The sequence below is a fragment of the Amphiura filiformis genome, chromosome 16, assembly GCF_039555335.1.
Source record: "Amphiura filiformis chromosome 16, Afil_fr2py, whole genome shotgun sequence".
Classification (NCBI taxonomy): Eukaryota; Metazoa; Echinodermata; class Ophiuroidea; order Amphilepidida; family Amphiuridae; genus Amphiura; species Amphiura filiformis.
The window spans coordinates 52,933,349-52,958,683 of record NC_092643.1 but is presented as its reverse complement, the minus strand read 5'-3'; the positions used below and the strand labels follow the sequence as shown (position 1 = coordinate 52,958,683).

General features: G+C 36.4%; 2 protein-coding genes across 2 annotated transcripts in view; both read right to left on the bottom strand.

Moving 5' to 3' along the window:
- The window catches only part of LOC140172740 (uncharacterized), an 83,492-nt gene extending 62,333 nt beyond the window's left edge, over positions 1 to 21,159 (bottom strand). Inside the window, exon 1 of the mRNA XM_072195871.1 lies at positions 20,860 to 21,159. Coding sequence (XP_072051972.1) covers positions 20,860 to 21,159 — 300 coding nt within the window. The remainder of the gene's footprint in view (positions 1 to 20,859) is intronic.
- A 237-nt stretch (positions 21,160 to 21,396) lies between these two features.
- LOC140172739 (uncharacterized) lies at positions 21,397 to 22,041 on the bottom strand. Its single transcript, XM_072195870.1, has one exon. The coding sequence runs from the start codon at positions 22,039 to 22,041 to the stop codon at positions 21,397 to 21,399; it is 645 nt and encodes a 214-aa protein (XP_072051971.1).
- Positions 22,042 to 25,335: the final 3,294 nt, after the last annotated feature.

The window sequence follows — 25,335 nt, the reverse complement described above, 5'->3', positions numbered from 1 at the left end:
ACCCGACCAAAATCACCTTGGATACGTGACTTCACCTGCTACCATGGTTAGGGATGGGCAGTCATAGGTCTAGGTGGTATGTCTATGCGCGCCCCCAATCCCTAGCTACTCACTGCTCAACAGGTATTGCCTCCAAAGCAGTACTTGTGATAGTGCATTATATCTATGTGTTATGTCAAGTATCACTTATCTAACATCTTGTTGCTTTAAAACTACACACACTCTTCCTGTGATGTATATTCAAGCACCTGCCCTACACCATGTGTACTTGATCAAACCCCAAGTGGACGCCATGTTTTCCCCCAAAGCGTTCATGCTCTGAGCTTTCTCGTGCCGAAAACTAATCAGGTAATCTAACATGGGATATTAAACACTCGCATGACGCTATTTGCCATCTATATATATATCACACTTAAAGTCACATGTCCTTCAAACATCACCATTTACCCAATGAGTTGCCATTTCTTTCGATTTATTTTAAAGTAATAAATCGGTTAACACAACTAGAATCACTGGCGTAATAATAATCTTTACTGCCTACCTTTACTTGCTTCTTACAAACACTTCCCCTGTTATGCAAATTTAAGAACCTGCCCCAAAGCTTTCATGCTATTCTTTTAAAAATCAGGCTAGTCATTGAGGATCCCAAACTAATAAACCAATCGCGTGACGCAATATCATCCATTTATCGCATTTTAAAGGATCATGGTTGCTTTTGACCGTGAAACATTACATAAAATTATCGAAAATGGCGTTTCAACATATGGCCGTGAAACATCACTTTGGATATGTGGGGTTTCATTCCTTTTGTTTAATCTAACTGTTGGCTTGACACCAATATTCAAATAAAACATTTGCTTTGGCTAAATCCTGTTCAAGTGGTGGGTTACAAAGCACTGTATTTTGGCTAGGTATGTATACCAACAATTAACAATGACATGACATTCGTGAACCTCGTTGACTTGGGGATGATTTGAAATGACCGGCAATTATGACTGTTTGATATTTATTACCAGCAATGTGGAAAAAGAGACACATGTAGAAACGAAAAAGTTACCATTTTGTTGAAGGAGCAAAAGTTCAACAAACCATAACCCCGCTTCTGGATATCGTTTGAAGTCAAATGATATACCATTTTAAAGCTTATGATATATGTTTCTAAACACGAAATAAAACAAAATTAACCGGGGAGGAATTCGCCGCTCATTCGTCGTTTGGTCTATACCGTCAACATCCCATAGGTAGATGGTTGGTAAACATGAATTATTCAATTAAGCCCATGCCGTCATAAGTGCCCACGTCACAGGCTGTAGCGATTACTTTGATCGTGATTCCTAACTCCAATGCGATATGGCGATTTAATAGCGAGCTTGTGATTCGGTTTCATCTGAGCATTGACTACGTTGTGTGAAGTACCTTAGCATATGCCTCTGTAACTGCCCTGTAAGAATTAAAATGATTGGAAACGAAATTAAAGAACTGTAGAACCAAAATACACTTTCTTATATAGATTTTATGTTATCGTTTACCATGTTGAGTAATAGCATTCACTGGGAGACAATTTTCTGTCAAAATCTCTGGTTGAAACATCCGTGAAAAATCAGTGTCAGATTACAGATTTTTCACAGATTTTTCAGCCGATAGAGAATGTTTGTCTCATAGTCATTTGGTAATTGCATTTACGATCTTATTTTTGTTCATAAAAGCTTCACTCCTATCTCGATTATTCATTGTGCTTTCTGAAATGAAACGAGCAGAGATTTAAAAAGTGCAACTTTAACATTACGTTTCGGTTAAATGAGCATTTGTACAATGAACATAATGACACATTGTTGTCGGTAATTTGTAGATTCAATGTTTATTCAACTGAAGCAATTCATGTACTAAAAAGTGCACACGTTTGATAAGCACCGTTTAATTACTATTTGCAATGAATTATTCTGATCAAATATTGAAAAAGTTAATTTTTATTCGTGTAATCCAAGCGAAATAATAGGATCAAAAGTACACCCTGTGGTAATAATGTTATCTCTACAATTATTCTACAATAATGATAGATACTTAGATAATGTATTTTGATTGTGAAAGTTAATTGGAATTTTCCCATTCAGTGCACATAAGATTAAATACTTAGGCATATCTATTACCGAAGCACCGAGAGACCATTTCTGTCGTCTCCTGCATTATCTTTCAAAGTAAAAGCTAAAAAAGAACGTTCTGACAATAACCCAAAGCTAAGGTATTAAAACATACAGGCTCTAACGTTCGTAATGGAAGGTATGATTGGTTGACATTAGTATGAAATGTATACGTTTTATAGTATATAAGATGCTCTTCTGTGATTGCATTGTCCTGGTGAAAAATAGCGCATATACTACATGCAGTAAGCAGAATAATTAAGGTATCAGTTATGTTAACTCCCTGTATATCCTAAATGGGCGGTTTATTTATTTAGTGATATGTTCCTTCTTTTACCAGGTATTGGTTTCCTGTATGCATCTGTGCACTTTTCGCGAATCATTTTACGCATAGGTCAGAATAATATAGTCCAACTATGAAACCAATTATATTAAATAATATCGACTGGATGGATCCTGATATTCGTCATTCGGTCGGGTCGATCGTCGGGTCGATCGTCATCCGAGGTCAGCGATCAGATCCCCGCTTCGGTTGATAACTGGTTGTACTGAACAATCGGCTTTTGAACTGAAAATTCAGCATATACAGCATATATATATATATTGGGTGTTTTCTCAAAGTGGACCTAATGAGCTGAAGCATGATCCCCCACTCAGAGTCTTTGAAACTGCTGGGGTGACCTGAAAATGGGAATTTTGAACGCCGCATTATATCCGTACAACCTTCACATTTGAGGGGCCTTCATAGGGTTATGTAATAGTTGAATCGCTCTTTATTGGATTCGTGATCCAAAATTATCTAAGCGAGCATCATCATCATCATCCAAATCAAAAACCAAAGACAATGATCGTAATGATTGGTATGTTCAGCAATGAAAACTTGACTTATTGTTACCAACAATTTGTCATTTTATAGCACTAGTTCGATTGGTGCATGTAGAAATAGAGTCATTAATTTTCAATGGTAGACACTTGTATATTGCCATTAAAACTGAAATATGAGTAACAAACAACAGGGAAGTTTTGTAAAAGATATCATGTAGTGAAATGAATAATTCATTTTACTTGGCTAAATTGAAATTAAAAATATAAATAAATAGCGCCCTCAGTTTTCACACAAATATACAGTTTATAGAATACAAATTACCCCAAAAACAAAACAACATAAATAATTTCAAGGGGCTAATAGTTGGTATTTTCGAGATCTATGTATAATTAAAAGTTAGATGCTGTATTGTTAGGAAAAACTAATAAATGGATCTAGGGGGTCGGGGACGAGCATATTTTGTTTCGGTTTTACTGTGATTTTTATTGAGCGCGCGAAAAATTTAATTTCAGCTATTTTAGCCTCAAATGAATGTGTGTTTTGTTATTTGATGGGCCAGTGCTCGCGAAGCTCGCACATTTGTGTCCCAATTTGCACCCGAAATCAGGGGGCGGCAAAATGAAGGGCGGCAAAAAGAATTATTAAAGAAAAAAGGGGCGGAAAAATTATGAAAAAGGTTGAAACAATTCTGAAACAAATGGAACTATATTTGTTGTTGTTTTTTCTCGGGTAGGAGCGGTCATGGTACGCCACTGAGTACAATAATTGCTTTATGAATTTTATGGGGACGTGTCCTATACATCCCCTCACCTCTCCCCGCCTATGTCTACATGTACAGGATAGTTGAAAAATTAGTGTTGAGCATTTTTTTACTGAAAGTAGACCTTAATCCGCACCACTTAATGAAATTTAATTATAATTATGTCTTACATGTTATGGCGTCTGAACTTTGAATGCCATCATCAAATAAGTTGGATGATCGACCTTTCTTCAGCTTATTTGGCCGACAAGTAAATGCTGCTCGAAGCGCTTTTCTGTAAGATGGACTTGTACTGTTAAAAATCAGAGGATTTACCATAGCATTGATGTATAGCAGTAGACGGCCAACCCAAAGAAAAACTCGGTATTGATGATCGTTCAACAAAAAATCATCTGTGTGCTTATGCTCTGTGTCATAAATTACAGTCTGAACAAAAAACACAAAACATCCGATTTCGTATGGTGCCTGGCAACAAAAGAAGACAATGCCGTTAATCACTAACATCCGGGACACCTGATTTCGGACTTGTAGCAACTTAGCACGCACCATAACGGAATGTTCGCGACTAATTTTAGCACGCTCTTTCATCTTTAGGATAATGGCAGCATAAAATACAGTATTGGCTGCAATAGCGACGAAGAACAGCACAGTTTGGATAAGGTTTTCAAAGGCTAGCGAGCCAGTACCGAATGCCCCACAGTGTCCTACGGTCGATGGATACTCATCATAAGCTCCATTCTGAGGCCATATAATACACGTAACAGAAAGTTTTATGTAACCGGGTAACAGAGCCCCTGCCAAGAGAACCGACAGAAACCACGAAAACGTTAGCGCACATAATGTCCTTCTTTTGCTCCAAAAGACCATGTGTTTTAGTGGCATACAAATGGCACAATAACGTTCTAACGAAATCAAAGTGATGATTATAATTCCACTGAAATATGTGGTGTAGACGGTCATGTAGATGATACCGCATCCCCAAGTCCCTAAAAGATCTCCGTAACTAGGAATTCCTATAATGTGATATCGATAGTTTTTTTCACCGACAATTATCGAAAGAAAAAGGATGTCCGCGATTGACAAATTCATAAGATGTAAATTTGTTGTCGTTCGCATTCGTTTAACTCTGTAGACTGTAAAAAAGAAAGTGAAGTTACCTAATAAACAAATGAATGTGATGCTGGGCAAAATATAGCAAATAAGTGCTTTTTCAAATGCGGAGTACTCATAACTGGTAGCATTTTCAGGCGTCAACAGTACTGTTTCAAAAGTGTCTTGAGCTGTGCAGTTATCAATTTTAAATTCACTTGGACTGACTCCCATTATGAAGTGTTTTGTGGACGTTTATTCTCCTTGGTTTAAATACGTGTTCAAATGTTAATTGAAGCAATCGCTAGAACTACCATACATCAATGATAAGTGATTACCAGGTTACAGAAGCAAAACGTTATTTCATTAAATCCACAGTCCCAATCACATCTCAATAGAAAACTATAATAACATCTCAAAATGTCATAGAGAGGTACCGTCTAGTCTGTATTTTACTTGTTTCCCCACGTCAAGTTGGTGTCCGTCTAGTCTGTATTTTTCTTGTTTCCCCACGTCATGTTGGTGTACCTTGCTCTCTTTCTTTCCATAGAGAAATGTTGGATGAAATGTGGAAGTAGCCTCTGCTAATAAGGGTATCCACCACTCTGAATCGCTTTAAAACAAAACTGATGATTGACCTGAACAAAATTGGCAAAACATCTTTAGGTCCACGTCCATGTCACATATAGTACCTCTAAAATAATATATACATGTAGTATCCTTTGTTATGTTGTTAAACATCTGCAGATATCCGTACCTAATTCTTGACTCTTCGACAACTGTATGTAACTAGATTATATGCGCCTCACCCATCTTAAGTGCTTATTTAAGTTGGACATCGTCATCGACAGGTTATCAATCACAACCTATCAATCACTGATAACAAGTTGTTTTACAACACACGTCACGTTTTCATTTCTTCATATGCATCTTTGGATAAAATCAGCGTCTTTAGATAAAGAAAATGTCAAACGTTTAATCCTTTAAGTGCGATAACCATACGTAAATTCTGCAGTATTATTTAAACCCTGTCTTCGTTACGTGGATTAAGTAACTTTCTATGCAAAGGTAAAAACTTTAGTGTAAGCCTGATGGCCTTAAGGGTAGACGAGGTATTGTTGGTCGAAGCAACCTAAAAATCGATTTTCATTATCTAGATCAATATATTATTGAAAATTAACACCTTGATGCTTTGCAAAAGTTCATTCTACAAATCGTATACTTTGCAAACTTGCTTAATTTATTGTTGTTAATGAGTTATTTACGTTTTACAAAAGTGTTGTTGTTTCAGACCTCTTTACAACGTAACTCAAGAACCGCAGCACCTATAAAAGTATATCTGTGATATTTTAATTCTTCTACACGCTCGCTATGAATTGAGCAATGCAGTTTTTGCCAAAGCTCACTACCATTCGTAAGATGCTGTGAACTATCAAATCACAACAGTTTAAAATAATTAATAACCTTAAAGGTTGCAACAGTTTGAATTAACTCTTTACTATGAATATTTTAAAGTTGTCAACTTGTCATTATATTTTGAGCTGTACACATGACCTCACAATCTGGCTCAGAGTGCAAATGCTTTATCTACATCATCTTATTTAAAGAGTAGGTGAAGTGGTTAAAATGTTTCACACAATGAATTATCTGCTTTCACTGAATCCATTTAAATATAAGATCACGGCATCTTGTAATATTCTGGTACGTGCTTTTACAACACAGGGTGTATTATAATCCGAAATCCGGTGGATTGAGACAAGGCCATCGAGGTATATACTCGTTGTATGCCACAGTAGTGAATGGCTGGAATAAAAACAACGCATGCTGCGCTTTATGTTTTGGACAGCTTTTGGTCAGATTTATGGTAAAGGATATGTAAGGGACAGTGTTAAGGTTATCGAATTGTTATAATATGTAACCATTGTCAATTGTATGTAGCCATTGTCACAAGGCGTCTAAATCTACCAGAAAGGTATCACGAATTACCCACGTGATGTGTGCTATAACTCACACTCGATAAGGAAAGTGCTAATCATTGAACTTCTTTGACCCTTGGATTATGACATAACATGATTATTCGGTTAACCATTTACCGTTGTATTTGATCAGCTACTACTGCTAATACAGAACGGTTTATTAGTCTTTTCTAACATTCCACTTTTGCCATTTTCCTAAACTGATTATACAGTCTCTACGCAGGACAAACAATTTTTTTGTTATGCAAGGCTCACTCAGTCATTTAATGAGGCAATACAAACGATCGAATTTGGTGTTGAAATGAGCAAAATTTTGAGTTACACCTTTTCAATGTAAAATTAATTTTCTCGGCCAAATGAAAAGCAATAATTTTAGTCATTTAGTGTAAGATTTTCGCCTTTGATAGTCTTAAACTCTGCCGCGAGCCTTTTTTGGATCAACCTTTTAGCTTTTCAAAGTAATATAGTTCGCTAAAGAAGGATTTTCCCCAACTTTCTAACGCACATCACCGTGAGCGATATATCATAGTTTTGTCAGCATTTCCGTTTTGATTCCATAATTTTTGACTACCAGCTGAAAATTTTTCAAATCCACGCGTGAAATCTTAGGCTAATACTAGCATTGTTGATCGATATCTCTGGGTGCCCGGCCTGGCTACAGTGTTGCCAGAACTTCAATATAGCAAAGAAATTACCTAGTGTTTCAATTGTCATGAAGGTGACTGGGTATAGTGCCTTTTGTTTGTGTTTGTTTGAAATTGCTTAAACCCACCGAAAGTCATAATGAAGCAGCCAAAACAATACAAGGTTAAACATGGAAGTTTATAACAACCTATTATAATGACCTAAAGGAAAAATCATTTATGGCAACAATGAGCCTTGCATTGTAAGTCATGGTTAAAATGTGTTGAGTACCACCCCTACCATCCCTACATACACCCCGCTACCCACCTCACACACCTCTGCACCCACCCCACCCCCATAGGCCTACATAATATTACATACCGGTACCTAATAATATTTATATAGCACGGCTATAGCTATACATTTAGAAAGTAGGTCCTATAGCGCTAAATTATGACAAATAGGCCTACACAAACCCGAACGCAAGTCTGAAGGGTGTAATGAAAATGCCAACCCGCGATGGGGGGGGGGTCATTCAAAATTCACCTGGAGATAGGAGGGACAGAAAATTAAAACTAGATATATTGCATCCTCAGAAGGCTGCGAAGTCCAGCCGTGACCTTGAAGTGACCTTCTATGACCTTGAAAAGATTTGGAACACAATTGCCTTTCATAAAAAAAATGTTGGCATTACGTTTGATAACAATCTACCTAATAAAATAATTTGACCTTTGTTGACCTCTGATGACCTTGAAATGACTTCCATTTTGTTTGAAATCATATCAATACTACATATTCTAATTTAGATTTAAATTTGACGAATTTTGGAATTTGACCCATTTTGACCTTTGGTTGACCTCTGGTGACCTTGAAATGACCTCCATCATATTTTGAATCATACCGTGATTACATATACTAATTTTCATTTGAATTGGGCAAATTTCTAAATTTTACCCTTTTGACCCCAAAACAGACCCCTCCCCATGTTCAAGCCAAATCTGATTATAACCCTACATGCACCCAATGCTATAGTCATTTTGGCATTATTCTGATGATCACAGCACTTAATATGCAGGGAAAAAAGTGAACTTTAAGGTGATTTTCAGTAATCAACCCTATTTTACCCCTTCATGACCTTGAACTCAAAATCCGTGTTTACCCTATAGACACCAGCTAATGTCAGTGCATATGTGTCAATCTCATCTCTGTACTATGTAATCTGTAGGCAAGGAAGCATTTTGAAAGTATTTGATTATGTGCAGAAAAAATCCCCTTAATGATCTTTGACCCCAAATCTGTGTTTACCCCATAGACTCCAACTATAGTCGATGCCGATGACTAAGTTTCATTGCGCTACCATGTAATCTGTAAAAGAAGAAGCATTTTTGGTAAAATTCGCATTTTTAGCCAAAATTACTCATGCGTGACATTTGACCCCAAATGGGTCATGTCAAATGTAAAGGCTGGGGTAGTGGAGCCTTTGCCCAAGTTTGGTTAGAATCGGTCAAATAATTAGGGAGCTAGAGCCAATTATGTCAAATGTTGACAGAAAGAAAGAAAGAAGCAGAAACCACTGGGATGCAAGAGTCCAGCCGTTGCTCGGCTGGACTAATCACCTATAATAACACGCGAATTTTTCTAGGTTTGAACAGTGTTTCCCATGGACCTCATCCTAGGTAAATAAACAAACAAACAAACAGACACAATGGTTTTCATAATCATGGAATTCATAGCCCCTATAAATTGAAATTGCAGGCTATCACGGGAGCAAATTTCCAAATTTCACCTCATTTTCCAGAACATCCAATTGGGGATTTGGGCTACCAAATCGCTGGTCAGGCAATCCTGGTTTTCAATGGAAAAGGGACCTGGTTGACAACAATTGAAATATCGATTATTTCTGCTGGTTGCTCTCGAGATAAAGTACTGAGTTTGACATTTTCGGAGCATGAAGGGAAAAAGGGTAAAATAAAAACGGAAATTCTGACAAAACTATAATATATAGACCCACACGATGTGCCTTACAGAGGTGGGAAATATCTTTCTTTAGCAAACTATATTAGTTTGAGACGCTAAAAATGAATTCCGTAAAAAGCTCGCGGGCGAACTAAAGGCCTATAAAAATCAAAAATATCACACAAAATATGATGCTTGAATTTTAACACCAGGATTTTTAAAAAAATGTATATCCAAGCACTATGTTTTTAACTGACATTACTGAAGAAAAAAAATATTGCTTTATATTTGACCGAGAAAATACATTTCATAGCAAGAAGGTGTATCTCTGAATTGTGCTGATTTTAACATGTATCGATCGACTTTTAGCGCGACTACTCATTTCTAAAGAATTGGTTGTCCTGCGTACTGTATAGATAGTGATCAGAACTTGTTACGTTTCTTACAAGTAACTGAATCACGTGCGCCACTTTAAATAACTATAGAAAAGAATACATTTTGAGCAGTTTTAGTCTCATTCCGAGACTCATCAAAATGATCTGGTTTGTTATGTAACCAATCCTTCTGGAACCGAGACCAATTAATCGGAATATGTCTCTTAAACATTCTCTTGGAAAAAATGGGGAAACAACTAAATATGTAATGTTGAAGACTATTTGGAACACTTCTTTTGTAATTGCAAAACAATTAATTATGGGTAGAAATAAAGACAATAATCTTAGAGCAAACAGGAAAAACAATAAATCGTTATGTAACAGACATCTTGTTTGGAATTTATAAGAAATTGAGAAGAAATACTACTTCCTTAACAGACTTATTTTAATTAGTAAGTTATGCATCATAAATATGGAAAGTATCCCGATCTGTTGCTTTTACTTAAAAAAATACATTTAAGAAAGTTGTTATGAAAATATGAATTGTAAGAAGATCTAAAAACAGACGTGTAATAAAGTATTATGAAAGACAAAATTCTCAAGTATAACTCTCAGACTGTATTGAACTTTTTGCAGTTCTTACAGATAGGGTAATGCATCAGCAAACATATTTTGATAGGCTGTATTATAGGATACGATACATCTGTTATTTTTAACAATTTTAGTATATCAATATGAAACCAGAAGGATTAGGTGACTTGGATTAGGCAACCATACACGAGATAAGCTGACATATCTGGGAGGTGTTATAGGTCAATTCTCGCATTTCACAATAAGGCGCCGCCAGCGGTTTGCGATGTAATCGTGATGTTAACGTGGTGTATCATGGGAAAAAGTCGACATCCAAGCCCGCTCAATGCAAATATTACCATGCTATTACATGAGAACATGTGACAGTCTTTTTTAGTTTGTCAAAATAAAGGTGTTACACGCGAATCGATACTCAATAATACTTAATAATGTGATTTGAAATGTGCACAATTAATTTTTTCTCTATCGATTTGCTTGTAATACCGTTATATTGACAAACTAAAAAATATTGTCACGTGTTCCTATGTAATAGCATGGTAATATTCGTATTGCGCGGACTTGGATGTCGACCTTTTCACATGATACATCACGATTACATCGCAAATCGCTGGCGGCGCCCTTATTGTGAAACGCTAGAATTTAAGGATGTTGAGCTCGAATATCTCGTGTATATAAATTTTTCTCCTTAAAGCCATGATGGACGATTTCCATCAAATTTTTATTTTGTTGTTTTTTACCCAAAATGATGAAATAATATTAGCCAGCAAGACTTGCTGTCCGATTTAAGCTAAAATAACAAGGCAACCACTGGCTATTTTGGTCGTTTAACATGGAAGTCATAATTATGACTTTATGTCAAAATTGCTCTGTTGACCTACAAACACAACAAATTGGGGTGATTCCATTTGGGTGTGAGTTTGACAAGTGTAAAAATTACAACAACAAAATCAGGTTTAAATAAAATTATCTAATTTGGAAACATTAACTCGTGAAAGGAAAATACGTTTCAATAACTATTCAATGTTTGGCTTGTTTATTAACTCCTAGATTTATATATATAATTCTCGTGAATTATTGCAGTTTTAAATTTAACATTTTGCGGCACATTTCAATCCGTGTTAATGACACGACGAATACCTATAATCGAGGCATCAATCACAGATAATGCACACAGCTGCAGCATATTACGGTAACCAATACCTTCAATAGCATGTATTGTCAAGGTGAATAAACATTACAAACCATCGTTTCTTCACGCAGAAAGCTAGTGACCATCGGAGATATAGACCATTGTATGAGAATAAATAATGTATTAGTATCGGCGAATGAAAAGATGATTTCATTGTCATTTTTCTCTCTGCGTGAGTTTCACTATTATCTTGAGTCATTAATAACACTTTTAATAACACTTTTCAGCATTCGGTTGGTTCAGAATTGATTTTGGTTAAATTTTGATTTTGGTATATTGAAATTTAATTCAATGTGCAATGTGTGTCCTACTCAAATTTACCAAATATATTCGCCGTAGAAGTGATGATTGAACAGGATTAACTACCATAGCAATAGGTTTAAACAATTTTCGCATATATCGCCCTGTCTCTACAATCAGGTTGCACTTATTATCTGTGTAAATCTGCATACATAGATTGAATACGATACCACTCTTTTCAAGGATACTAATCTTACAGGTGCGAGTGATGAACATGATATGAATATTCTATATAGAATTATGATCCAGATCTTTATCCCTGTTCTTTGACATCTATTCCAGTTTACTGACACTTTGTAATCGTTGTTAACTTTCATCTCAGTTATGGTATTAGGGTGGCTTACTCTGTTGTGTCCTTGAAGAACAAAGAGGCGCTAAATTTAAAAGCGCTTTTCTGTAGCGTGAGTTTGTGATGATATAAATGTATGGATTTATGGCAGAGTTTATATAGAGAAGTACACGGCTTATCCATAAGAGTATCTCAAATACTTCGCTATGCAGACCACCAGCTGGTTCAATGCCTAACAAGGTTTGGATTCCTTGCGCTACGCAAGACAGTTGGTACGGTGCCTCGCAAACAAAGAAAATAACACCTGTTGCAATCAACATCCGGGCAATTTGATCGCGCGTGCGCACATGAGCTAACTTAATTTTCCTCCTCGAGGAATAATCTTTAAATATATTGGCTGATCTAGATGAGTTGATTGCTCGAATAATATTAGTGTATACTATTGCATTGGTTACCATGGCGATGAAAAATGGAACCGTCTGGGCTAAATTTACATAAACCACAACAGCTATGTTACTCGCATCGGGGTCGTTCATGTTATATCCAATAAATACGCAACTACCAACTTTTTCAGGAAGGTTTTGATATTTCTCATCTTCTGGCCATAACAAACAAGAATATATAATTGGGACAAACCCAGGGATAATGGTAGCCGTCAATGCTATAGCCAATGACCATGATATGACAATAAGACGAACAGTATATTTCTTCTGCCAAATAACAAGATGTTGTATGGGCTCGCAAACTGCGTAATACCGTTCAAAAGAAACGAACGTCAATAACGTAAGAGCAGCAAAAAACGGTACAAAGATTCCCGTGTGAATGATGGCACACCCCACTGTCCCGAACGAGTCTCCGTAGTGTGGCACCCCGACATAGATATAACGATACAACTTTTCCCCGACTGCCACAGTTAGAAACCAGCTATCGGCAATAGCAAGGTGCACCAGATATTGATTAGTAATCGTCCGCATTGTTTTTACTTTTGCAACAGTCAGCAGAAACAATAAATTTCCAAGTAGACCGATAGCTAATATGCAAGGCAGGACAGTGTTGATTAGGATTGTCTCAAAATTGCTGTACACATACCAATTGATCATTAAAGTATTGTTAATAAGGTCAATGAAGAAGTGTGCCTCACAGGTAGAGTTAGATATTTCCATTTGAAATGATGTTACAAAAACGTTGTGTCCAACAAGTTCACGTTGGCACGCAGCACACCAAATCCTTACAAGATAATTAAATCAGCAACCCCCACAATCCGCGACCATCATAGTTTATATATAGGCTAATAGATAAAACCAAACCTTATTTCCGTGGGAATGATGGACACTTCACTGTCCCGAGAACTTGGCACGCCAACATAGATATACCAATACAACTTTCCCCCGACTGCCACAGTAAGAAACCAGCTATCAGCGAGTGCAAGGTGCAAATTTCCAAGTAGACCGATAGGTATCATGCAAATCGCTGTACACATACCAATTGATTACTAAAGTATTATTGGTATTAAGCTCAATGAAGAAGTGTGAAATAACTGGTAGACTTTTCCATTTAAAATGATTTAACAAACACGTGGTGTCCAAAAAGTTACGGTGGCGCACACCAAATCCTTGCAAGATTATCACTATATACACGTCAACCCACACAATTTGCAGGCATCATAGTTCATATAACAGGTAAAACCTGGGTAGGTTTTGTCTTCAAAACTAAAAACGACGTGCATTGGAACCATTTAAAAGAGCAGGTAGGTTGCCGTGGAAATGGAGAAACTGAAAAGAAGACCAGTTTCTCCCACTCTTCACCTGTAGATGGATAGATTTGAATTACCTTCTTTTAAGAACAAATACCACGCTTTGCTTTCATGAGATCAATTCAGATTGTAAATCACGTATGTCCTTCCCAAAGAAAATATTAGAATATTTTAGTAGCCATGTGAATAAATCGCCACGTAAAAAGATAAATAACATTTATTGAGGTAAATGACTCCCGTTAGGTATCACTAGTCCAGAATATAACCCAAAATTTACATTGTTCTTGCTGGAGATAAAATGGCTAATGTGAGATCAATACGCTCCATTTCTGTTAAATATGCTTATATCACTCAATATTCCCAATTTAAAAGGTTGGTGGAGGTGTGTATCACTTGAACACAAAGTCCAAAACTGTTACAATAAATGAAACCTTAATTGCATCACTGCTAACACCTTAACGGTGTTATTAATTGCGGTAAGCGTAGATTAATCATAACATGATAAAAAAAATTATAGGATCATATTCATACGCGATATTGATCATCATGGTAATGATGACATGGAAATGTCAATTACTAACGCAAAATGCTTCTGATATTAGCAGGTGCTACGGTGATGATATAAGAAACTTGATGACATTTTAAAGATTTATTCAAAGTATCACCGATAATATATTCATTTTTCGCTACAATACTAATGTGATAGCCTTAGCCTTGCTTAATTTTAAAATAAATGTTATCACATCCGGTTGTCCAATATGAAAATAAGTCTTACAAAAGCTAAATAGTATTGTATTCAACACAACCGAGATATATTTGAAAGTACTGCGTTATGAAATGTTAATTATTAATAATAAAAATGTTAGCCATGCAGGGATAAAAGACCTGGTTGTATTCAAAAACAAAATTTTTAAGTGTCCTCGATGAAATATTCATTTTAGGATATGCTATCATTGATGTAATATACTTGGTCGTTGCCCAAGCGATTTTAAGGGAACACTGAACACATAAATGGTACAAAGGTATTTTTAAGTCATTTTAGGGTTTTTTCATATTCAATTTCAGCTTCAGTTTGCTTTTTAATTTGAAAGAAATTGCACAACCGTTCTCATTTTCATAAACTAATGCACGCATGCAATTTCTTTTATATGTTATTGTTTTACCATGTTTACGACGCTTTTGTTTTGTAGGTAAACTGGTTATTAATCCTATTTTATTAAAGAAAGTTAATTATGTTTTTATTTATCATTTTATTGCGATTCAATTTGCATTTTTAATGTATTGACCAATTTGCATATTCAGTGTTTCTAAACTTAAATTTTAGCATAGTGTCGTTTCGCGTCATTTTGAACCTTGCGCGCAGCCCTATTGTGTTGAAATTTGGCACATATGACACTTAGATATGTCTCAAGAAAAAAATGGTATTTGGCCACATTTGACGGACCGTAGAGACCAAATATTAAAAGAATAAAAAAACGGCTCTTTAGCCATTTAGATTTACATGAAATGAGGCAAAAGAAAAAACTCCATAAAATCGACCTTTGAAAAAAAATAGTTAAGTTACACCATCCAACCATATTTGCAGTGTCCCCTTAAACTCAACCTTAGAATGCCTTTTTGTAAGAAATAAGTCTACGAGCCTTCTGGGACCTTACAAATGCAAATAAGCAAAGTGAAAAGCTCGATCTCTAGCCCAGTTTAATGGAAAATTGTAATATGAAATAATGGCTTTGTAATGAGTTTGAATATATAATGTGATTGTCATTGACCTGATACGTCGGTACTTCAATGCATATGAAGGGTGCGTTTCGACATTAAGTTTCAGAACATAACAAACTCCTTTCCATGTCCACTGTATAATTGATTTAATGACACCAGTCTGACCCATTTTGCTTTGGTTGTAAAACCAATTCAATTCTCGCGTTTCACAATACGATGCGCCGCCAGCGGTTACTCTTGGCAGTCAATTTTTTGACTCTAGAGTCGACATCGCCGTTCTAGCTGCTATTGAATTTCCACACGAGTGTGATAATAAATATGTTGAAAACAGCTCCACGAAGGATTCCCTGTGATCAATAGATAGAAAATGGATGTAGTATAATTGTAAATTGTTGTTTTAGTGTGCATTCGCATGTAACATCATTATAATGACATTTAAACCCACAATGATGTATGTTCCTGTATTGTATTCGAATTACGCGGGCTTTGGATGTCGACCTTTTCCCATGATGCACTGCGTATTTTGGCCTCGACCCAGCGACCGCTGGAGGCGCATCGTATTGTGAAACGCGAGAATTGCCATGTATCCACTTTGGTGTACTCGGTTATTATTGACTGTTGGTTGTTCAAGTTATTGTATTTTTATGATACAGACCACTATCCCAGCAAACACAAAACGTGTTGGACATCAATCGCAAAAGGTCGAAAAGGTTGCCAAAAAATGTTTAAATGTCGGGTTATATAAAGGGTATACAAAGGGTATAAAACATTTTCATAACATTCAAAAACATTTTTTGATAACTTCCTGCAAATATTAATTTCTAAATTAATGTTATTTAAGTGTTGACAAGATATTTATCAAAACAATGTTTGCAAAAAACTATTTTACAATAACATTTTGAAACCATTTTATGGCATGTATTCATACAAAACGTTTTAAAACGTTTTCATGACCTTTCTATAACCCGACAATTTCTCTTATTAAAATGTTTTTACCAAAACCAAAACCCAAAATATAACCTTAAAACGTTTTGTGTTTGGTGGGATATCAAGGCATGTTAAGGTTTCATTTTGACAGCCAGTGTGTGAAAATGGCGCTTCCAAAATGCAGAGATTAGAGAGGCACAAGGTAATACACGCAATATAATTAAGGGGGGAGCTGCAAAAAGTAGCGCTCTGAATGACCATCTGACCCTTTTTGACATAAACATTTCTCATTTACGTTCGGCCATCTTGACAAATGGCGGTCATCTTGGACTTTGAATTGGCTAACGTTTTTTCTACTAAATGACCCACAAGGAATTACATAATGTGCCAATTCTATATACTGTGTCACATTATGCTAACATAATGCCCCAAAATCGATTAATCTGCGGTACCATCATTTGTTAAAGTTAATTTCTTTGACTTGACAGGAGGACAAAAATTAGCTTAAAACATGTCTGCCATAATATGTTTCCCCTTACAACGCCGACGGCGCACCGACCACCCTCCGCTTCAGCGTGCCTTAATCGTCCTTAGTCCAACAAATCGAACAGTTTGGGTGACCCCTCCCCCTTCAGTGGGCTGCGGCCGGGAAACACAGAGGACATCTCCAACCAAACCACCCGGAAAATTAGGATTCATTGCATTTGAAGAAATAACTACATATATCTCAACATTTTTCCTCACCATCTCACCCTCTAGTTTAACGCTAACGCATTTTTACTCACCATTTCACCCTCTAGTTTAACGCTAACGCATATGTTTGAATTTATGTTTATGGTCCATTCCATACATTTCCTGCACAGTTAGATAACAGGTGCTCGGAAAGCTTTTTCTGAGATTTAAGATTTAGGATCTACCGTTCTTCTCCAAGTCCAGGTTTAAAACCTCGTTTTGCCTAGCGGTTAGGCTTAGCTTCAAACATGAAACGACGGGCCGTGATTCTTTCATCTCAAAAAGGCAAACATGTATAATGTAGCAATTATCAGTTTAATTTTGAATGCCATATTGCAGGAGAAAAAACATCGTTGTTGAAATTGAAATAATATTATTGTGGAACATTCGTAAGGCAAACAATACGATTGTCAAGACATCTGAAACTAGAATCTTTTAACCATAGTATAATGCTTGTCCCATTGTCATCATATGGTCATATTACAACTGTTGTTCTAAATTTATTTCTTTGCCCCTAGTGAGGGATCCAATTATGCATAAGTAAATGAAAATAATAGCCCTCGAGTGGTTTCCAAACGAACAGTGATTACCCCCAATTTATATCCAGAACTACTAAAGAAAAATATTATTTTCATAATACAACTTGACCTTTGGAAGAATAATCAGAAAATAACATAACAATGGTTTACCCAGTTCTGGCACTGACACTAAAAGGAGTATTTCGTGATCCTAGCATCCTGTTTTATGACATTTTTCAGTAGATATCCACGAAAAAAAAGCTTATTCCCAAAATTTCATTTGATTCCGATTTTGCGACTTGTGCATGATTATGATGTATTACCCTGCTCCATAGACAATGTGTTGTAATTTCGTTCTGGTGTACCAGAACGTGATTCAAATTACACGATATTTTTGCCAAACGAATTAATCTACAAGAAATTTTTTTAGAAATGGGGGGAATGATGCTGTGGATCACGAAATGCCCTTTTAAGTCATGCTACATTATCAATTAGATGTTTCAACGGCCTTAAACATTTTTATGTTTTATAGCCATCGATATAACAACATGTTATGAAAATCACAACTCATTCTCTTCTTTGACTTGCCCTTCATAACTATTTGAGACATTTGTGCTTACTGAAGATGAAGATTTTCTCAAGGTAATACGTTTTATCGACAAACACGGAGCTAAAGTTAGTAACGCTTTCCTATAGCGTGCATTTGTAGCATTATAAATGTACGGATTTACTGCGGAGTTTACATAGAGAAGTATGCGGCAAGTCCATAAAATTATTTCGGATGTCATCATATGTAATACTTCATCTACTGCCTCAACATGAAAAACAAATTGAATAAAACGTCCCAAACACAGAACTTGGTAAGGAGCTTGACAAATGAAGAATACTGCACCAGTAATAACTAGCATTCTTGCGACTTGTTCATGCATTCGCACACTCATCCTCTTGAAACTATTTGAGTGGTTTACAGATGAAGCTGAGAAAATACCTGCGCGATTCTTCATGTGACGAATGATCTTTATGTAAAATATGGTGTTTGCTGTCATTGCAAACAAGAACGGTATCGTCTGCGCTAAATTGACATACACCATTGCACCAAAACTAATGGAGCTGCAATATCCGAATTTTGGCGGGAAATTTGTGTATTTTTCATCATCTTCAGGCCACAATATACATTGGTAGGCAATAGGTACATATCCCGGTAAGATGGAAGCTGTTAGACTGATGGAGATTACCCAGCATGCAGCGATAAGCCGAAGTGTGTATTTTTTATGCCAAATAGCGAGATGCTTTATAGGCTTACATATTGCGTAATATCTTTCCAATGAGACTACCGTAACCAACATGAGGGATGCAAAGAAAGGTATAAACACTCCACAGTATATTATAATACAGCCTACAGTACCAAACAAATCCCCGTAACTTGGCACACCTACCACCCAGTATCTGAATAACTTTTCACCAACTGCTATCGCTAAGAAACATGTATCCGCAATGGCAAGGTGGATCAGATAATAATTAGTAACCGTCTTCATTGTTTTAACATTTATAATTGTCATAAGAAACGCCATGTTTCCTATTAATCCAACAACCAATATGCAAGGCATCACTATCGTAATTACAACAGTTTCAAAACCACCGTATACATATCGATTAATCATCGATGTATCGTTGGTAAGGTCAACGAGAAAATCCCCATCACAAGTGAAGTTGATATCCTCCACTGTCATGATTTTATTTGAAATACCGCTCAACTTAGTGTGTCAAATAGTGGTAACATTGACTGCGTGAATACGACCTCTCTGACTTACTGTCTGTACTACTTTTGCTCCTCTAGTATTGATGTCTTCATGTAGTATGTTCTGGATACGGTAGTTAAATATCATCTTTCTTCTTAAGGTGACACTCAACTAGTAATCCCATTTAGAGATTTATTTTCAACCTTGTCTCCATAAGTAAAAAAGAGAAACTTGATACGTTTGTTAGTAAATACCTCTGAAATCATAACTGTATTCAAAGTTTAGTAGGTGCTGTGGGTCTTGCAATACAAAAGTATTATGTTGTTCTGATTGTTGAAACATATCAAATAAAATATAACTAGGACATGTATCAGTGTCATCTTAAATTTAGATCAATTACCCTTTTTAGTAAGCAAACACGCCATTTGATACCGTAAAAGCACTTTAGGGTTGAACACAAAGTCCAAATATGTGGCGCGTGCTATCATGATGCGGTATTTTTACATTTCGGGATGTGATAAATGACCCGACCGGTTATATTTTTTTCTTTTAATGTTACAGACAAGGATAATCTAGTTGGGTTTCATTTTAAAAATGATAGAAGAGAGAATGTTGGCATTTAGAATGTTTCATTATGACAAGAAATGTTGGCGATATCTGGTCACCGAATTAAAGTTACACATCTTTGATGCAGTCTTAGTCTGAGGGCTTACCAAACTTATAGTCGTAATGAATATAAATCAATAGCAAAATAAAAAACTGACGTTTTCAATCTATCCTTTTCAAACCATATTTACAATTCATGGAACATTCTGATTTCATAAACATCAACATTTACCACAATTCAAACCTGATCTTCTTGGTTACTATCTTGACACAGGCATGTAATTTGTTCTACCGCTTGGTAAAATAATAATGTACATTTGCAATGAACTGATATGTTAAAGGCTCTGTAACACATTGTATTTGTAAGTATCTATGTTTTAAAATTGATTTGTTAAAGAGGCACTAATTTGTGGGCTCTGTGCATGTTTGCTGTGTTTCCCTTTTCCCTAAACTAAGTAAACTAAATAATTAAACATTTTGCTAGGCAAATCCAATAAAAAGAAACTCACTTCTTTAGCTTTCGCCATCTGGTCTGATGGCTTGATCACAAGTGTCTTGGTCCACTGCTTTTCCCGCGAAACGGCTTGTTGACATTTCCCGGAAGTGATGTTGTTTTTGTTTTGAGCAGTGGATCGTATACGTGATCGAGAGAGACGATACCTTCGTCGCGGTTGATTGCTTTGGCCCCCCTTTTGCGGATTTGAATGGCTTCCTTATTCTTCTGGTGAATGCGTTTGAGTCCCTGTCAAGTACTTTTGCCCCTTCCCATTCAATGACGTGGTTTTCCTGAGCGATGTGGTCAGTAATGGCTGATTTGTGTTGTTCAGAAGTTGATTCTTTTCGGTTTGCTCTTGTGAATTTTCTTTCGGCTATTGTTTCAGAGTCTTTCTTGTGTTCTTTAAGTCTTGTCCCAAACTGTCTTCCTGTCTCCCCTACGTAGGACTTGTCACACCCTTTACACGGGATATTGTAGACAACGTCACTTGTCTGCTCTATGTCCTTCTTGTCCTTAGGGTGGACCAAAAGGCTTTTTAGCGTATTGGTAGGTCGCATCGCCGTGGAGATGTTATGTTTTTTAAAAAATTCTTTGCAGCCTCTCTGCCACGCCTTCCACGTAGGGTATGACCACCATTCCTTTTGATGGAGTGTCGTCCTTCTTTTTCTCTCTCGCTTTCGGTTGCTAGTCCTTCATTTGCTGTTTAACTCTATCCAAAGACCATTTTGGATAGCCACACTCTGCTAGCGCTGTTCTGATCTTTATTTCCTCCTCTTTCTTGTCTTCTTCCTCTGTCACGATGTTATCCATCCTATCCATAAGAGGCCGGATGACCCCAAGTTTTTGGTGAAGGGGTGCTGCGACTGAAAATTCAGATACTGGTCCGTATGCGTTTTCTTTCGATAAACCAGCAGCTTCAAGGACCCGTCTTCTTTGCGGACGATTAATGTGTCCAGAAAAGGGATTTTACCCTGATCCTCCTCTTCAAATGTGAATTTAATATTCCCAGTCGGGTCTACGGAATTTAAATGGTCAGTGAGCTTTTGAGTGCTATCCTTCTGTATGATCTCCAACACATCATCAACATATCTTCTCCAGATCTTTGGATTACAATCAAGGAACGCTGTGGCAACTGCTTCTTTCTCTAACCACTCCATGAATAAATTGGCGACGATAGCACTGACTGGGCTGCCCATGGCAGCTCCGAAAATCTGGCGGTAGATCTGTCCCCGAAAACTGAAATATGTTGTGGTGAGAACGAAGCTGAGAAGTTGGATGATGTCTTCAGCATTCAATTTGGTTCTGTCCTTAAGAGTGTTGTCACTTTCAAGCCTAGCTTTAATGACGTCCAGTGATTTGTCAATTGGGGTGTTCGTGAAGAGCGATACGACGTCATGGGAGTTCAAAATATCACCATCGTCTATCATCACGGCTGTCATCTCTTCTGCTAAGGCTTTGGAATTTACCACATGATGTTCAGAGGTACCGACTAAAGGCGCAAGTATTTCTGCGAAGCAGTGGACCAAGACACTTGTGATCAAGCCATCAGACCAGATGGCGAAAGCTAAAGAAGTGAGTTTCTTTTTATTGGATTTGCCTAGCAAAATGTTTAATTATTTAATCTACAATCCTACAAAATGCATCTATTTACTAAGTAAACTAAACTAAACTGAACTAAACTAAACTAAACTAAACTAAACTAAACTAAACTAAACTAAACTAAACTAAGCATGTGTTTTCCAACTGCTATGACTAATAGCATCTTGCCTTCACCATGATATCCACGGGGTATTGGCAAATGTTTCCAGTTATTACAATAAAATGAGTTCACCTTTTATAGACAACCATGAGACACGGATGATATTAAACAAAACATACATTTTCATTCACTTTCAATATAAAAATACCGAAATAATTTATTTCCATCCAGGTTATAAGTAGAGCAAGTCTCCACTTTTCATCATGTTTTTGTAGTGTTCTACCCCTCAGAACCCTCAAGAACCTGTCACAAAAGAATTAAAACAACGGCTAGCATTGTCAATCTCTTTTGTTTTTCAAAACCGGCAGGACGTGAGCCTTTACAGAATTTTTTGTTATCGAAAATATGAACAAAATTGTTCTTTAATTATCATTTGTAAAATGGTAAAATTTTGAAAGAATGCATAATAAATACAGAAGCAAAAAGGAGATTTATCAGAGGTTTAACTCAACTATGGCCTGTGACATCCGTTTCACAATTGTTCACATATCAACAAACCTTTGCTTTTTTGAGGATATGAGAGAAAGTGAAATATTGGTCCTTCTAAAAGGTATGTCTGGTGGATTATTATTGTGATCTCAGTTATTACTATCCGAATGAATGATAACCTTCACAATCGTAGTCTATTATCTAAACCTTTTTAGGCTCTATCTATTTTGAAATTGAATAATAAACACGTTGTCATATTTTTTTATCTTTTGACATAGTATGTCAGGCAAAATGCCTTTTATTCACATTAAATACACTATAAATATTATAACAACAAAAGATATTGCACTGCACATAATCCATATATAATAGTAGATGTTATAAAACAAATTTACATACATGTATATAATAAGAAAATCAAACAAATAATTTAAGCAAAATGACAGAGCCAAGAACAGACACGGAAGTCATCCAAGTAACTGTTCATCTGCGATCAACTAGCTAAAGTCATCGCAGACCAAACCTCTCATACGAAGTTCCTGCCTAAAGAGGAACAGAAGACAAGGATGATCCCCGTATCTGTATTTGCCAATGCACATTTTGCCAACACATATAACATAATTGATATAGTTTGTCATATTTGTTCGATCTATTCATCCATTTTCTGTGAATTGTAACGAATATGACATACAGGGTGAGTCAAAAAAAGTGCAATAGAGAAATGAATCCCCTTTTATTTAAGAACCGAGTTGAACATTTTAGGTTTTAAAACATTTTATAAATAATATATCCATTGGTGATCGTGTGTGAAAAAATCAAGGAATTAGCATATACCGTTTTGTTTTTATGACACATTTTATAGCGATACCCAAGTTTAATGTTTGTCCAAGAGTCATCTAAAATTTGAATGTCAGCCCACTCTGTGTAAGGTAGATTTGGACCAACTGCTATTTTCTTAACCTCATTGGCATTGAAATAAAATGGAGCATCCAAAGTGTTATTGTCCTTGGTTTGTTTAAGAAGAAGAAACATTATTTGTTGTTATTTTCATTTTCCCTTTACTTTAAAGATATTTATTCTCTATCAAAAACATATAAATTTGTAGGCGGGTTTTTCAAATGTCGAAATGAAATGCACGCAAAAGAGTTGGAATCGAATGAGATATGAAAGACTTAAAGTAATGTTAGAAAGTTTGTATGAACAGAAAAAAAGAAATTAAAGTAACGCAAAAATCAACCATATTTAAGTTAAAGTCAGCTGGTGCCATTATCGTGCATTGTGTGCTCTAATTCAAAATACATGGTACCTCGTGGACAAATAATGAAATTGGGTATCGCAGGAAAAGGGCTCATAAAAATTAAACGGTAGTAGCCAGTCACTTCAGTGTTTCAGGGAAGGTGACTATTGAGTGTGGCATTTAAAAAAACTTTCAATAATGGGAAAGTTCAACTTGGTTCTTACATAAATATCGATTCTTTGCTCCATTGCACTTTTTTTGACTCACCCTGTATAAAAAAAGATAAAGATTTTTTAATGGTTTACATATTTTGTTATTCTAATGACGGCACATTCAATCAAAAACATGCTCTGAAATTAATGAGATTATGTTATCCGTGGTAGAGCATATTACAAATCTCTCTAACGTCATTCTCCGGGGTTTAAGTGTGTAAAGCGCCTGTCACACTACACCGGATCGGTCTTCCGTACAAGAAATTGATGGTATTTTAATCAATCCGTTGCTGTTCGTCAATGTTCGTTATATGTCCTGCTATCATCCGCCAAATGCGTTTCGTGTGAGGTGATATTCGTTAAGTCCTTCGGCGAGTTTTGTGCATGGACAGGTGGAAAAAAACATGATATGCCTCACCGGATCGGCCCTACGTACAAGAAACGGATGGTATTTTAGCAAATCCGTTAGTGTTCGTCAATGTTCGTTTCATGTTCTTTTTATGTCCTGCTATTTTCCGCCAAATGCGTTTCGTGTTGGGTGATGTTTGTTTAGTCCATCGGCAAGTTTTGTGCATTATTCTTTCGTTTATATACCGCAGGTGTTCGGGAGGTTTCGCTGGTGCTTGTGTCGGATGAAAGGCCTATTACTGGAGAACATGTGCATCGATCATCGATTTAGTAGGCCCATGTCAGTAGTATTGGGGGAGGGGCACTTTCTGAAGGGTAGAGGACGCGATATCAAATTCCTCCCAGTTTTAGTGACTGACAAGAAAGAAAAAAAGAAAGGGGGAATGAGAGAAAAGAGAAGAGAAAGTGCGAAAAAGAGAAGAGAAAAGGTTAAATTGCACGTTATTGAGTAGGACCAGGACAGTAGTAAGCCTGTGATTATTATATGCAGTGCTTTGGTTGGTCCTTGGCCCAAAAGCCTGTGAAAATTACTGCCGGCCCGTCGATATGCAGGGCCCGTGACATTTTGTCACCAAAGTCAGTATTTAAGACGGACTTAGGCCTATTACTGACTTTAACATATCAAGCCATGCATGCTTTACCTGAAATTGCGAGTCTGAAGTCTTATATCTAAGTGTCAGTGGACCAG